At 37.6% G+C, this 16879-nt stretch overlaps 3 protein-coding genes across 3 annotated transcripts; 1 reads left to right on the forward strand and 2 right to left on the reverse strand.

Moving 5' to 3' along the window:
* Window positions 1-12128: 12128 nt before the first annotated feature.
* Window positions 12129-12624, reverse strand: LOC114803668 (uncharacterized). Its single transcript, XM_054226473.1, has 3 exons — window positions 12580-12624; window positions 12340-12507; window positions 12129-12284 (listed from the first exon to the last, which is right to left on the reverse strand). Exons 1-3 carry the CDS (start codon window positions 12622-12624, stop codon window positions 12129-12131), a joined length of 369 nt encoding a protein of 122 aa, XP_054082448.1.
* Window positions 12625-14576: 1952 nt separating this feature from the next.
* LOC105209789 (uncharacterized) lies at window positions 14577-15427 on the reverse strand. Its single transcript, XM_029038718.2, has 4 exons — window positions 15284-15427; window positions 15034-15198; window positions 14800-14967; window positions 14577-14732 (listed from the first exon to the last, which is right to left on the reverse strand). Exons 1-4 carry the CDS (start codon window positions 15425-15427, stop codon window positions 14577-14579), a joined length of 633 nt encoding a protein of 210 aa, XP_028894551.2.
* Window positions 15428-15941: 514 nt separating this feature from the next.
* On the forward strand, window positions 15942-16662 carry LOC105209790 (uncharacterized). The gene is made up of 4 exons (XM_054226475.1): window positions 15942-15992; window positions 16048-16212; window positions 16269-16436; window positions 16507-16662. Exons 1-4 carry the CDS (start codon window positions 15942-15944, stop codon window positions 16660-16662), a joined length of 540 nt encoding a protein of 179 aa, XP_054082450.1.
* Window positions 16663-16879: the final 217 nt, after the last annotated feature.

A 16879-nucleotide genomic window follows, 5' to 3' on the forward strand; every position in this document is an offset into this window, starting at 1 on the left:
TTTTGTGCTTGCTGTTGTTGTTGTTGCTGGTGCTGCGTACGTGCCGTAGATAGCTAATTTATTGCTTGCTAATATCGACAACCCGAGACCGGATCGCTTGCAGTGGCGGCAAGTGCATCTGCATCATTGGTTATCTTTGAAGAAGGCGTTGGGCGACTGTGAGCAGCGGCGGCCAAAAGAGACAGCCGCAAACGGAAAGTAGCAATTAATCTGCGGCGGATGAGAGTTATTACACTCGTAAGGAAATTAAGTGACGTGTTTGGCTGTGTAGAAGCCAAAGGCAGTTCTTCAGCACACTAAAACTTTACGGGTAATGTCTATGACAGTTTACAGCTTTACTGCGTACTAAAGGGTGATTTTTTAAGAGCTTGATAACTTTTTAAAAAAAAAAACGCATAAAATTTGCAAAATCTCATCGGTTCTTTATTTGAAACGTTAGATTAGTTCATGACATTTACTTTTTGAAGATAATTTCATTTAAATGTTGACCGCGGCTGCGTCTTAGGTGGTCCATTCGGAAAGTCCAATTTTGGGCAACTTTTTCGAGCATTTCGGCCGGAATAGCCCGAATTTCTTCGGAAATGTTGTCTTCCAAAGCTGGAATAGTTGCTGGCTTATTTCTGTAGACTTTAGACTTGACGTAGCCCCACAAAAAATAGTCTAAAGGCGTTAAATCGCATGATCTTGGTGGCCAACTTACGGGTCCATTTCTTGAGATGAATTGTTCTCCGAAGTTTTCCCTCAAAATGGCCATAGAATCGCGAGCTGTGTGGCATGTAGCGCCATCTTGTTGAAACCACATGCCAACCAAGTTCAGTTCTTCCATTTTTGGCAACAAAAAGTTTGTTAGCATCGAACGATAGCGATCGCCATTCACCGTAACGTTGCGTCCAACAGCATCTTTGAAAAAATACGGTCCAATGATTCCACCAGCGTACAAACCACACCAAACAGTGCATTTTTCGGGATGCATGGGCAGTTCTTGAACGGCTTCTGGTTGCTCTTCACCCCAAATGCGGCAATTTTGCTTATTTACGTAGCCATTCAACCAGAAATGAGCCTCATCGCTGAACAAAATTTGTCGATAAAAAAGCGGATTTTCTGCCAACTTTTCTAGGGCCCATTCACTGAAAATTCGACGTTGTGGCAGATCGTTCGGCTTCAGTTCTTGCACGAGCTGTATTTTATACGGTTTTACACCAAGATCTTTGCGTAAAATCTTCCATGTGGTCGAATAACACAAACCCAATTGCTGCGAACGGCGACGAATCGACATTTCACGGTCTTCAGCCACACTCTCAGAAACAGACGCAATATTCTCTTCTGTACGCACTGTACGCATTCGTGTGGTTGGTTTAATGTCCAATAAAGTAAACTGAGTGCGAAACTTGGTCACAATCGCATTAATTGTTTGCTCACTTGGTCGATTATGTAGACCATAAATCGGACGTAAAGCGCGAAACACATTTCGAACCGAACACTGATTTTGGTAATAAAATTCAATGATTTGCAAGCGTTGCTCGTTAGTAAGTCTATTCATGATGAAATGTCAAAGCATACTGAGCATCTTTCTCTTTGACACCATGTCTGAAATCCCACGTGATCTGTCAAATACTAATGCATGAAAATCCTAACCTCAAAAAAATCACCCGTTAGTTCCGGATTTAGAAGACTTGTCTCTTTGAATGGAGAAAAGAAGAATGAATGCAAGTATAAATTCACTTCGTAACACTTCATTTTAAATTTTACTTAACGATATGTTGACATATCTTATATGGCATCCTTGTATTATTAAGATAAATATATATTTAATTCCTCCTCAAACCACTTATTGTCCAGTTATTGAAAGTCAAAAAAACTATTTCAGCGAAGTGCGCAAAAACACGTGTTTCCGCGCCCGGCAACCACGAGCTTCCTGCTGCCTAATTTGATTGGTCCGCCGTAGTGTCGTCCGACAGCGACTAACGGAGCTCCACGTTACGCGGCTGCTTGCTGGTGCCCACTCACGGTGTAGCGATGCTATCATTAGCGAATTACAAGTCATTTGAAAACCGCAAGTAATTATAAATAAATTAAGCTAACAATGAAATGCTGTCAAAATTCGGGCGCCTCTAAATATGTACGCACTGTCACACACACACACAAACACACGTGGAAACATGACGAGTGTGCGCGCCGTTAACCATTTATTTTCATTTCGGTGGTTTTTTTTGGACAGAAGGTCCGGTCCGAACCGTTGCTTAGATGAAAATCTCCCCCAATAAATGATGGATTACATTACTTGACTTGATGTGGGCAGCACCGCGCCGCAGCGGTCATCTCGCTCGTGTGCTCAGCAGGTAAGGGTGCCAGTGGTCATTGCTGCCGTTAGTTTTGAGTTACGTTTTGCGTTTGCCTATCGTGATATATAATCAGGATATCAGAGCGCATAGTGCCGTCGCCGGTCAGGTGAACAAACAATCCAGTTTAGATGAGCCATAAAAGTCGAAAAGTCACTGCGCGCCCCTATTAAGTTGTAACAACTTGTAGTTGCCAGTTGCCAACACACAAATTATATTGTTTATTTCAAGATGCCTTATCATGCACTGGCACTCTGCGGTTTTGCGGCATTCATTACTGTGTTTACGACTTTTTGGCTAATTGAAAAACAATAGAGTGACGCCTGCAAGGAGCCGTAATAACTGGAGACTCGTTACTGTAATGTATGTATATATGTATATATTGCATAAATGCGACTATTAAGAAGAAGCAACCAAAATTCAGAATGTTACTTTATATGTAAGTGAAGATATGTATATATTTTTGATCAGACACCTTTGACTATATATTGACAATTCCAAAGACTTTGGCTTTTGCTAAAAATTGATTTCAATTGATTGATTTCACAGCAGCTGTATGTGTAACAAATAAAATTTTTGCTCATCATTATAACGGTATGTACTTAACCTTCGTAGAAAAACATTAAAGCGTTCGTAAGGGTCGATCAAAATCATTATGCGGCAGCCACAATCAGCCTGACCAATCCTCAATGTAAGAGAATTTTGCTCGTAAAATGTCACATTAATTCTTGGTGTTATTGTATTTTAATTTAATTAATTATAGAACATTGCAATTTCACTAATTTACTGTTATAAGCCACCACCGACACCAACTGCCAACACCATTGACACCACTAGCAAACACTCAAGCAACTTGCTTCAAATCGATGGAAGTGTTTTCATATAAAACTTCCACTGAATGGGTGTTTGCAAGCATCTCCAGCTCCAGAGTGCAGGCGTTAGCAGATTCTCTTTTCAATTAGCCGTCGTTGCCGCTTGTGTCAGGCGTTCGGCGTTCAAATCTTCGATTCGCTGCTCAAATGCATAAAATTTGCTTCGGAAGGGTCGGTGAAATTAAAACCGGCAATAAAATGGTTTACAAATTACACGCACTTTCATATGTACTGGCATAGGTGGAACTGGTGTAGGTTATCTAACTCGGCAGTTAAACACATTGTGGACAATGAAATGTACAAATTTGGGCTGACAACGAGATGATGATGCCACGTGACCTGGCCATTACGCTGAAATGCGAGTGAAATCGCATGTAAGATGACATTGATATTTGTGCTGTAAGCGGTGGCATGTGAGGGTTGTTTTTTGGCATATATCCCAAGATGAACCTGTTCAAAAAGGTAGTGAGCTTCTCAAACACGTGTTCTGGAAAGTGAAGCGGGTGTCAGTCATTAGCAGAGATCATCCGCAATTTGCTTAGGAAGTTGTAAGAATTAAGGATTTTTCGAAATCCTGGCGTATGTCCGTTCTAACTGTGACATTAGCAGACGCTTGTTCAGAAGAAGCTAACGCATTGGAAGGCAACAAAATCAATTGTGCTTCGGAGTACAATGAAAGAAAAGTTTGTTCCTTATTTGGGGTTCATTGAAAATGTTATTTTCCGTTTCTCACCTGTTCGTGTCCACCCTCGTCTTAGCCAGCGCGCGTCCACAGACTACATGCGGAGTTCGGCGAATACAAGTAGCAGCGCGAGCGTCAAACCCGCGCCTTCCTCTACAGCTTAAGCGCGTGGACTAACATCTTGTTGACTGTTGGGCCCCCGCTGCTCTGCGCTTGCGACCTCGCTCGCAACTCCATTCGGACGCTCGCATTACAACGAATTTATTTAAAATTAAATTAATTACAAATATTTACGTTCGCTGCATTTCGGCTGATAAATGATGCCATTCGCTTTGATCTGGTGATTCTCGAGAATTGAAGGTTAGACATAAATAACCGAACGCGACACGAAGGCAGAAACACCTGTTCGACACGAGCGCCTAAAGGCGCTGCAACAACAGCTGAAACCGCTACGGCAGGCGGGGAGCAGTAGCAACAACAAAAAATGTCAAAAATCAAAAACACATTTTTTGTGATAAATTGCGTTTGTTGTAAAGAAAATGCGACATTTTCAACAAAATATTTAATGAGGAATTTGAGGCACAAAGCGAAATCTCTTTTGGACTTATATCCGATTTCAATTTGTGCATTAATTTTATGGGTTAAACGGCCGTAGTTGCTCGTTTACAAGCGGAGATACATATGTATGTACATATTTATGATTCATGGGTGGCCCGAAAAGTTTACGAAAACTATGTTGTATGTTTTGCTTAAAATAAAAACAATTCCGTTTGATTAATGAACTGCAACACTGCTACCGCCCAGCGGCCTCCCTCCCCACCATACATACGAAGGCATGCAACGACCGCGACTATGCGACATTTAAATGCTAATGAATGCGCCGAAATTTATGACACTTCATGTTCGATCGGGAGTAATTCTCACACTTCGACGAGCGGACAATAAATCGTTTCCACAGGCAATTTCGGAGTTTGTAGCGCTTACATATATGCATATACTACAGATAAATAGAGTGAACGGTACATAAGCATATACATGTACATATAAACTGTTGGCGTGGCATATGCGCATACCAAAATTAAGAAAAAAATATATACTTATCTGTGCATATACACACACACAGACAGACATCCTTCGTGCAGTTGCAGCGCGCTGGAGCTCATTGTGTCGCGCGCCCAAATCAACATTGCGACCATATGTCAAACGCATTGAAACGTCAAACTTAGTTGACAATTAATAAATTATGGGGCGTTCTGTGTTGCCGCTTGCTGACTGCTGACTGCTGACGTTGGGGCCGCTTAAGTGGCGCCAAACCAACGCAAACATAGTTTTATTTCGAATCCCTCGAATCCCCTAGCAGCCACCACTGTGAGTGGAAGTTATTTGCTGCAAAAGCGATTTATGAGAAATGTATATACACACAGACACCTTTTCTTGCAAGGAGATACGTATGTGTGGTCTTGTTGCAAGTCACTAGTCGATGGTGCCACATTCGTGTACAACTTAATACACATGTTAATTTATGCTTATGTAAGTGTGTGTGTGAGGGAATGTTTTGGGGGTGTCATAATTAGCTGCTATTAAATTTGGGCTGTTCCACACTGTTTTGCCCGGCATACATACACAAGCAGTTTATGTACTTATCAGCTGCTACAAGCTAGTTACAACACTGCCTGTTGGTGGGCCCCGCATAATAAACGCTCCGGATGTGTTAATGAAGTGCGCTACCGATGTAATGAATTATTTTTTTTGTAATTTGACATTAGAAACAATTTTAGTGTCAATATTACGAGGACTCAGCAAGAAAATATAAAACTAAACAAAATTTTACTACTAAAAAAAATATTAATTAATTTTATTAAATAAAAAAAATCACATATACATACTTTCACTTTTCATAAAAACAACTAAATTGAGAAAATAAAATTATTTTCAGAAATCTCTTTCACTTTTCTCCCACAAAATTGTACTTTTCGCTTACACACTCAAACAGGACCACACAAGATGAGTCAAGGATGTCAATGCTTACAACTACAACGAGTCAACTCAATTGCAGAGGTGAGCTATTTATAAAATACAATCCGGAAGAAAAAAATCTATTTTGTTTCTAAAATTTTCACGTTTGTTTCGCAGAATGTTGCCAAATTCTCTGGCGTCAACATGACACGGAGCGCTATCATTCTATCCAACAAAAGGAGAGAAAATGAAACACCGTTAGTTGCTCGATTTAATTGAACGCACGCGAATGCCAGCATTTGAAATTTGTTTTAGTGAAACGACAAATAAAAATGTAGCACCTTTGTCAGCAAGCCAAAGCGAGGAGCGTTTACAAATCGAGAAAATGCAAATGTCGCGGTGAAACCATCGAATCGACAGCATACCACCCAAAAAGTGGGCTCCAATATACATATGTATGTATAATCAGCGGTATAAGTGTTGCTCGCATTGACGTCTTTGCCAAGATTTGCAGTTTCCAAGGGTCAACAGGCAACAGAAGAGAAGTGAGAAGAAAATAAAAGTGAAGAGCCAACCACACCGTTGAGTCAACACACCACACAAGTGGCGATTGACAAGTCACCGATTGTCAACGATATGTGGCAGAAGACAAAGCGGTGATGAGCAGAGGCATTGACAGATATATTAGCAGAAATCGTGTTATGTCTTTGTCTTGTGGGAATGTGAAAATAAAAAGTAGAAATTTTCATTTCGCTTTTAACCGTGAAAATGGCTCGTGATATAATATATTCTGATCAGCTGAAGCTATTTCAATGAGCGCACTGAATGAAATCGTCAGAGATATCTGAAAATATCTTAAATTATTTTAAAGTATCTGGTAGGGATGAATTACGGGCGTGTGAAACTGTCCACTGTTGCAATGCCATCTACTTCTTAGCCACCGTTGCCTACACACAAGGTGAACTCCTTACACCGGTTTAAGTGTCGTTCTTCTTCTTCTGCTGCTAGCCTTTCTCAACCAAATCCCACAGACTTTGTTTTGCCTCTTTGCCACACATACGTTGCAACTGCAGCTCCGACTGTCTGCCGCAAAAAAGAAAACCAAAGAAATAAATTCCGGTATAAATAGCTGCGCCACATTTATATGCAACACGTCAATGTCGTCTCGAGCTTTCAACATGGTCTGCCATTTTTGCAAGCAACGCCCTTCATCAAACGCAGTCTCGCTGCAGACACACATACATATACATACATAGGTATGTTGCACTCCATTCACATGGTAGTAGCATCATACAGCCGCTGCAGGTTGCAAGTCTACATTTACTCCTTCAGCTGCTTGCTCCTGGATTTCAAGTTTCCCCTTGCGCGCTCTGGAAATCATTCAGCATGCGCGCTCTCTGTGCGCAGCTCACAGAGCACCAAGCGGAGCCGGTGGCTTGGAATGCTCGCACTCTAAAAACACGCCTCGTTAGTGGAAGTGCCAAAATGGCTGCTGCTGCTGCAGAGTCTCAATTGCCACAATATTATTTCTTTTTGCATTGTTTTTGGTTGTGTTGTTGTTCACCGTATGGACTGTGTTTGCTCTCATTTCTACCCAGTGGGCGGACAAATTGGGAGTCAGGTTTGACCGCTTTGTTGTTGCGTTTGCTTCTCTGCAGTTCGGAATTTGACTTTAGTTTTTCCTTTTATTTGATATTCGCACGCGAAACCTGCAATTTTTGAGATTCGAACGGAATACATTTTTATGTTGAAGAAAAAATAAAGAAATTAATTATTTAAATTTACTTATAATAATTATTTTACTATTTTCGGCATAAATATGTACAAAATCGATTTGAAACTATGTGAAGAAAGAAAAATTGGTGGATGACGTATGTGGGATGCGAAGTTAAAGCAGAAAGATAAATTGATATGTCAAAAACACTTTGATCCCAAAAGCTAAATATTCTTCACACCTGATTATTTGATGTTTTATGTTGACGCCAAGCAAATCGAGATAATTTTATTTGACAATTTTCAGCGAGCAAAAGAACGCATTATTCAAAATATAAATATCCAAGTGTGTATGTATGTGTGTATACCCATATTTAATAAGAAACATATTTATATTTATAAACTGCCTATAACATCAAATCACACCTTGGCTGATAAAAAAATTATAATTTTTTTAAAATGTTCTTCAAGTGATATTTTACGCCAAGGTTATTTCACTGAACTTCAAAGAAAATTTTAATGAAATAGATTAATTATACATACTTACATACATGTGTGTAGCACAGCTACTGAAATTATATTTTTCGTAAGAATATTCCTTTTGCTACATTTTCATTAACTGCAGCTGTTACAGCAATATGAACTCGATCATATACAAACACATTTGCATACATACACACGTATATCATATGTGAAATATACTTTCTTATTATTGTGCTTTGGCTTAATAGGCGCTTGCTACAGCTCGGTCTGGTGTAGTTCAGCAACAAGCTTTTGTTGCTACACAGACTAAACCAACACACAAGCGTTGTACTTGGCTCAGAGGCAAGCTGCAATGAGCTACAAATTTCTCAATTGTCAACACCAGAAACAAAATGACAGAATGAAATTAAACCAACATTGAATACGGCGAGAGTGGGGGAATAGAGAGCGGTTGCAGCAAATGGAGGGGGCGACAAACAATGGCAAGCGGCCGCAAGCATAGCAACAACAACAATACACGCTTTTGAGTTTTCTGTCGATAAAGCGTTTAAATGGAAACGGAAGCTGTGGATATATAGTGATTCACCCAACTTGCGAAAATACTCTGAAACACTTGTAATTATCTGGAATAAAACAAGTAAGGAAAGGCTAAGTTCGGGTGCAACCGAACATTTTATACTCTCGCAATTTATTGATATTTTCATTAAGATAACACACAATTTGACCCAATTTGAAAATCCTATAATTAGGTATATGAGAGCTAGGGGAAGTTACACTATTAGAAGGAAAATATTTCCTCTAAATTAAATTAGGATAAATGAGAGATTTACCGAAATTTTTAGTGGAAAAATTACCATGGGGCACTGAATTCTTCATATTCGATTTTCGGGTCTTCGAAAAGTTATAGTCCGTTTTCGACAATTTTTTCACAAGTGAAGCCAGAGTTGATATGCACTATTTGTGTAAAGTGCCCTATTTGTGAGATATGGTTTTTGACCCATAAGTGGGCGATGCCATGCCCATTTTCCATTTTGTAAATGCAGCATCCTTCTGCAATTTCTTCTGTAAAATGTAGTATTTCTGACGTTTTTCGTTTGTGAGTTAACCCACTTTTAGTAATTTTCAACCTAACCTTTGTATTGGAGTTGGACGTGGTTATTATCCGATTTCTTTCTTTTTTGGAAGAAGTGGCTAAAAGAAGAAAGTTTGGTTTATATAGCTTCATTGGTTTGCGAGATATGTACAAAAAACTTAGTAGGGGGCGGGGCCACGCCACAAAAAATGACATCCACATATGCTCCTTCATAGTGCGATCCTTCATACCAAATTTTACTTCCATAGCTTTATTTATAGCTTAGTTATGATACTTTATGTGTTTTCGGTTTCGCAATTTCACAAGAAAATTTTATAAAAGTGAGAGAACTTAAATGTTTGACAAAGGTGTTTCATAGGCATGAAAAGTTAAGTATAACCAGTCATCAGTCTTCATTGGGACAAAACTCTGAAAGTGACTAAAGAACAACTATCGTATTCAAATAGAGAAAGCATATAAAGTATGAATATTTTGAGTCCTTTGGTCTATTGGGTATACCACAATTTGGTTCCATATAGACTCATAGATGCGCTCCAAGCATATTTAAACCATTGTGTGTTTCAAAACGAATGAATATATGTGCGCTGGCGAATCTCATTTCCTTTCGACAAACTCATTTGGATGATTCTTGTGAATTCAAAATGTCTAATGGTTATTACAATTTTGATTATTTGCATCCAAAATAGATTTATTGTGATAAAGTCATAGACACACTGCCACACTTGTAACGCTTATGCTTGCAACAACTCATACACAGACAAATTTATGCAAATGCCGAACGAAATATTGTCTAAAACATTATATGTACATATATATAATTCTCTTTTATTGATATACTTACATATGTCAGTACGTATATATGCATACATAGACATCTGCTTGTTTAAGATGATAGAGATTGTTGGGTGTTGAAATTTAATGATGTCTTAATGGCAGACGCGAAGACAATCGAGCAAAAAGATAAAATGCATTACTTACATATATACAAGACATCTGTACTAGGCATATGTAATTAGAGGCTGAACGAGTTAACAGCTTTGTCAAATTATTATTTTTAAATATGACAAGATTTAAATCAATATTTCTTGAGAATTAAATTCATACATACTTGCGAGTGAAAGGCTACTTTAGATAAGATAAACACAAATTTATTTAACTATGCTAAATATTGTAGCTAACAGCAACTAAAGTCAATGCGACTTTTACTTTTCAAATTAAAACAAAATTAAAAATAAAACAAAATCAAAAACTTAAGAACTATTTATACAACATTTTCAAAAAAAAAGTTCAGAACAACTACAGTTTTGCCTGCACATTTTCAGCAACTGTTTCTATTCGTTCCCCTGCAAACATTTCTGCTACCACACATTATGCCTAGCGGCATTTCACATTCGCCAGAAGAGCTCCGATCTTTCCGCTGCGTCAGCATTTCAAACTAGCGAAGCCTACATCACACTTCAACACAATCAAGACACTTTCATCGACCACTTTGAATGGCGCGGTGGTGCTGCATTTCCAACCGACACTTTGTGGCTCCACCACGAAACCTGCTCACGCCGCAGTTTATTGAACCCACAAACGAACCCCTTAGATTGGCGCATATGTGCCTCATAGAGATTCGGACTGGTGCAACAGTGGTCCAACTTAATTTTGCATGCTTTCGAGTACCCTACAGCCATAACAAGGAAGGACTCATTTCGAAAAATGCACAGTTTTGTGCTGGAACTAGTGCCTTTAAAGTCATGACTACATAGTATGTATTTCTAGGCTAGATTATTTGACTGCTGAAACGGATTCCACATACCTACACTTCTGTTTATATACAAGCATGTTCCGCCCGAGCATACATTTCCATGCTTTGCTATATTGAAAGCAGACATGCCACTGCATTTGTGTGTTGAATATTGAAAATTAGCATGCAGAGGATATGCCGAACACACTCGAGCACAGAAAGCTTATATGCAACCAAATGCTAACATGAGCTTTGATCGTACAACATGTATATACATATATATACGTACATACATGTCTAATGTACATACATATATGCTTATGTATGTCTATGCGTGTCTTTGTGGTGTTGTGTTGCCAGCCATATCCTGCATATCCTTTCAAAACATGCTGCCAAAGTATAAATTAAAATCCGACAGCAGAACATGTCGGATGCACCACTACCAGCGAGCAAAGTGGCGTAGCAAAAGCCAGAGAGAGAACAGGCGAGCCAGACTTATCGTTGCAATTTGAATTTTAAATTTCGAAAATGAGAAACCATAAACGCATGCACATACATATGTATAGATGGATGAGTAACTGCACATATATATTTGTATGAGTTTGTGTATGTGTATGTCTGAAGTTAGTACTACTGAATGCATTTGCCAACATATTAAATGTAAATGGTTGCGCTTTAAGTGTTCGCGAACGACGTGAAAATGTTCGATAGCGAAAGTGAAATGTGTGTGAGAACACACAACAAACAAGCACACATACAGAAATATATATAGGAAAGCAAATTAATTAAGCATTTACAGCTGTGTAATAGATTTCAAGGCAATTCGTTAGATATGCACTTATGTATACATAGCTTATTTATATATAGCTACATACATATATACAAATGTGAAAATAAATTATCAAAAAATGCAATTTGAACCCAAAAGCCTTCATCTAAGTAAAAAAAATAAATAGCATTATTAAAATATCCATAATAACTCATTTATAGTTTTTATTTTCCAGTTCAGCGATTATTATAGTTTGATAATAACAAATAAATACTATTTGAAATAGTGACTGTAAGCACTTAAATAAAGTTGTTTCATTTTTGTTTAAAGCGTTGATGATCACAATATAATTGCGTTGATCGACTGTTACAAAGGTATTTATTTTATTTACGCATAAACGATGATCCAGATAATTAAGAATGAATTAGATACATGCGCCAAATACAGTTATTTTCGGACGTTGCATGTATATGTATGTTCCCAAATGTTCTATAGAATTTGAAAGTAGACTTTCATGATGCCCTTCTTTTTGTTGAAGAAGCACCAATCGGTGTGAAAAACATATTCGCCGGCTGGCACTGGAAGCACTTCGGTTGCTATATGATTGACATAGCTGATGGGCAGCTTATCAACGAAGTCATCTTGCTAAAATCAAATGGAAATTAGAAGTTTTTTCCTGCATTTATATGCTTGTACTCACTGCGCCATAGGTGCAAGTTCTATTAAAAGTCGAGTAGTCACGAAACCAGCTGTGGAAGTATTTAATAACTGGATTATTGTGCTTCTTCATATATTGGCAAATATCAATGGTGATGTTGTACAGGAAGGGTTTGTAGCTATTGGCTTTTCGCAGCAAAGCAAATGTCATCTAATGAGGAATAATTAAGGAGTTGAAGATGGGTTAATAAGTAAAACTGTAAACAAGTCGATTAATACATACCGTTATATTGTTGTAAGGTTCTTTACGTGGAAATTTCGCTCTCATTGAGAAATATTTATAGGAGCGATTGACTGATTTTAAAAAGCATAGATCGAAATCGAGAAAAGTAGGATCGATACCAATGCAAACCACATTTAGTATTAAGTATTTAGAATTAAAAAAAAAACACTTTTTGGCTTAGATTTTGAAATACCTACTAGAAAAACACTGCAGACAATTGTTTAAAATAGAGTTTTATACATTATATTTAAGCTTTCAGCCGCACTTTATGTCTTGAACTCACTAATGTTTTTGAAAGTGAAGGCTACTAAATACTAAAGCAATCCATTGTAAAATTAAACTAGAACAAGTAAGGAAGGGCTAAGTTCGGGTGTAACTGAACATTTTATACTCTCGCAATTTATTTATTTAACTTTATTTAACAATTTGACCCACATATTCGTCATATATATTGTATAAAGTCCATTGTAAGTTGGAAACCATAATATTAGGTTAGAAGCACCGAGGTCCTCGTGTTCGATATTTGGGGCCTTAAAAACCTATGGTCCGATTTCGGCCGATATCTTCACTAGTGCTTACTTTATATATGGTAATGTAAACGATTCAGATCTTCAAAGTTCTGGTATATAGGAAGTAGGCATGGTTGTGAAGCGATTTGGCCTATTTTCACAACATATCATTAGGATGTAATTAAAATATTACAAACCAAGTTTCATTGAAATCGGTCGAGTAGTTCCTGAGATATAGTTTTTGACCCATAAGTGGGCGACGCCACGCCCATTTTCCATTTTGTAAAAAAATCTGAGTGCAGCTTCCATCTGCTATTTCTTATGTGAAATTTAGTGTTTCTGACGTTTTTCATTAGTGAGATAACCTATTTTTAGTAATTTTCAACCTAACCTTTGTATGGGAGGTGGGCGTGGTTATTATCCGATTTCAACTATTTTCATGGTGTATGATGGGGTACGTAAAAGAACCGACTGCAGAAAGTTTGGTTTAGCTTAATTGGTTTGCGAGATATATGCAAATAACCGATTTGGGGGCGGGGCCACGCCCACTTCCCCAAAAAAATTACATCCAAATATGCCCCTTCATAGTGCGATCCTTTGTACCAAAATTTATTTCCATAGCTTTATTTATGGCTTAGTTATGACACTTTATGTGTTTTCGGTTTTCACCATTTTGTGGGCGTGGCAGATTTTGGCCTATGAAAGCAACCTTCCTATGGTGCCAAGAAATAAGTGTGCCAAGTTTCATCAAGATATCTTAATTTTTACTCAAGTTACAGCTTGCACGGACGGATGGACAGACGGACGGACAGACGGGCGGACAGACAGACATCCGGATTTGAACTTTTCTCGTCACCCTGATCATTTTGATATATGTAACCCTATATCTAACTCGTTTAGTTTTAGGACTTACAACCAACCGTTATGTGGACAAAACTATAACACTCTCGTAGCAACTTTGTTGCGAGAGTATAAAAAGTAATTAAATATGTAATTAAGTAGTGTTTATGATGTGTTCTATGCTTAGTAAGTGTACATTAAATTGTCTAATGTGGGAGCAAAGCGTTTCATTAAGCACTAAATTATGCGTTTTGTCCATTACATATATGGTATAAAGGCATTACACATTAATAATATATTTTTAAGTGAAATGAAACCGTTAGTGCTTTTATAAATATCCGCAATTTGGCAATTTGTGCTGATGAAATCGCCAGAACACTTAATGGACTGATAACAATATCGGACTCCAATTGTTCCACCGTTGTGCTATACAGTTAAAAAACCAAAATTTTTTTTTAGTGGAAACGAATAAATAATTCACTCATGATCACCAAATATTTTATGAATAATTCTGTACTTTTTTATTGCATGAATAAGAGTAAAATAATATTTTATATGTTCAGGCCACATGAAGTATATATCCGAAAACTATTTTAGTTTATATGCATGAGCTCTTTCTTTACTTTAATAAATTTCAGCTAGCTTTCTTTAGAAAATTTGAAAGAAGACCTTCACAATGGCCCTCTTAACGCCATAGAAGTACCAGTCGGTGTGAAAAGCATACTCCCCCGTTGGTAATGGTAGAACCTCCGTGGCTACATGGTTGACATAGCTGATGGGCAGTTTTTCAACAACCGCATCTTCCTTAAATTATATTGAGAAAATCTAATATTTAGCAACACGCATCACTTTGAAACAACCATTGACTTACCACCCCATATGGGCAAGTCTTATTTATAGTGGAGTAGCTCTCGAACCAGCTGTGAAAGTATCTGATGACTGGATTATTGCGCTTCTTCAAATATTTGCAGGCGTCGATGGTGAAATTGTACAGAAACGGTTTATAACCGTTGGCTTTACGCAATAAAGCAAACGTCATCTACACGTGGCAATATATACATAAGTAACTGTAAAGCTAATTTTCAAAATTTCACCTTATACATACCGATATATTCGAGACTGGTTGCTTTTGGGGGAATTTCGCACGCATTGTGAAGTACTTGTAAGTGCGATTGACCGCTTTCAGAATGCATTGGTCGAAGTACACGAATGGCCGATCGAGCGAAATGCAAACGGCATTACTGAAATCCAATTTTGGCTTAACCGTTATCTGATTAACAATTTCAATATTAACGCAAATATTTAAAATTTTAAAATTGATTTCGTTTATCACAGATTTTTTTAATAATACTTACAAAAAAAGTGCTAAGAAAAACTGCAAAAAATATGAGTTTGTTCATGTTCACTGCCAGCTCAACTGCGAATTTAACCAATGCGACACGAAAGCTACCAACCAATTCTAACCAATTGACATAATTGCTTTTATACACACGCAACATTTTACGCGGGGTAGATTAGTTTTGTGCCCATAACGGTTGTTGGTAAGATGGGTGGGTCATCTAAATATGGTCGAAATCGTACAAAAACTTAGCAAGCTCCCGAATATGAGAATCTTAAGACCTATATTTGTCTTTACATCGAAAATAAGGGTCAGTCCGTATGATAACTTAACAAAATTAAATGCGTGTTATATTTTTGATTTGCCTTAGCTTGGTGCCCAAAATGAGTGAAGTAATTTTTTTTTCTGTAAAGCTTTGTCAACACATAATAATATTTTGCCGCTTTTAATGCTCGTATATTTCAAAAGTATAAAGTGTTCGACAGCACCCGAACTTAGATCTTCCCTACTTGTATTTATTTCAAATTAAAGTAAATTACTAATTGTAATAACTAAACGTAATAACTAATTGTTCCTACTGATCGTCGATACCAAATGAATTTCAATAACAGTAAATTTAAAGTTCATTCGATTACATTTAATAGAAAAGGTCATTGTAGACAGAGATTTCAAGAATGGCGAAAAGATCGGTGCTACTGGTGGTGTTAGTCGTTATTACGTTTGCTGTAAGTATTTTTTGTATTCCTGAAAAATTTACTTCTTAATCCTTTGCTTATACAGCTTACGGTACATTCCAAGGTGGATTTTACAAATATCAAATGTGTTTCATACGATAAGTCTTATGTATACTTTGATACCTGTTTATTGAAGGCCGTTAATCGCACCTACAAATACATATCAGTCACTGCGAAGTTCCCGGGAAAACAACCGACAAATGACATAAAGGTGAGCGTGAAGTTTGCAACTCGTTGCGAAAATCGTTACTGAACCATTTTTTATAGGTCAATTTCGCCATGCAGCGTAAGGAAAACGGTTACAAGCCATTCCTCTACAATATAACCATCGATGCCTGTGAGTATCTGAAGAAGCGCAACAACCCGGTCATCAGCTTTGCGCATACGTTTTTCGAAAAATACTCCACCATCAACAGAACCTGCCCCTATGGACAAGTAACTACCATGCTTTGGCATAAATATGCAATTCACAGTTTTAAAAGTTAATAATTTTGTTAAATTGTAGCAGGATGAAATGGTGGAAAAGCTTCCAGTTTCACACATCAACAATTTGGTTACGAACGTGTTGCCCTCACCCCACGGAGAATATGCTTATATTTTGACATTCTATTTGTTAAAGAAAAAGGCGGCGAGTGTAACGGTGTATGGCTCATTGTCATAAGGACACTGCTGAAGGATCTGTGCGATAAACAACACAAACTCTTCTGGAAAATATCTTCCGCTTTACTAAAATATTTCATATCTTATATATTATTATAAAAATATATTTTATAATGTATCTATCTAAATATTAAAACATCAGCTGTATACCAATATATATATTATGTATGGCAACCGATCTCGCTATTATTGAACACACAGGTGCTGCCTTCGTAGAC

The sequence above is a fragment of the Zeugodacus cucurbitae genome, chromosome 3, assembly GCF_028554725.1.
Source record: "Zeugodacus cucurbitae isolate PBARC_wt_2022May chromosome 3, idZeuCucr1.2, whole genome shotgun sequence".
NCBI lineage: Eukaryota > Metazoa > Arthropoda > Insecta > Diptera > Tephritidae > Zeugodacus > Zeugodacus cucurbitae.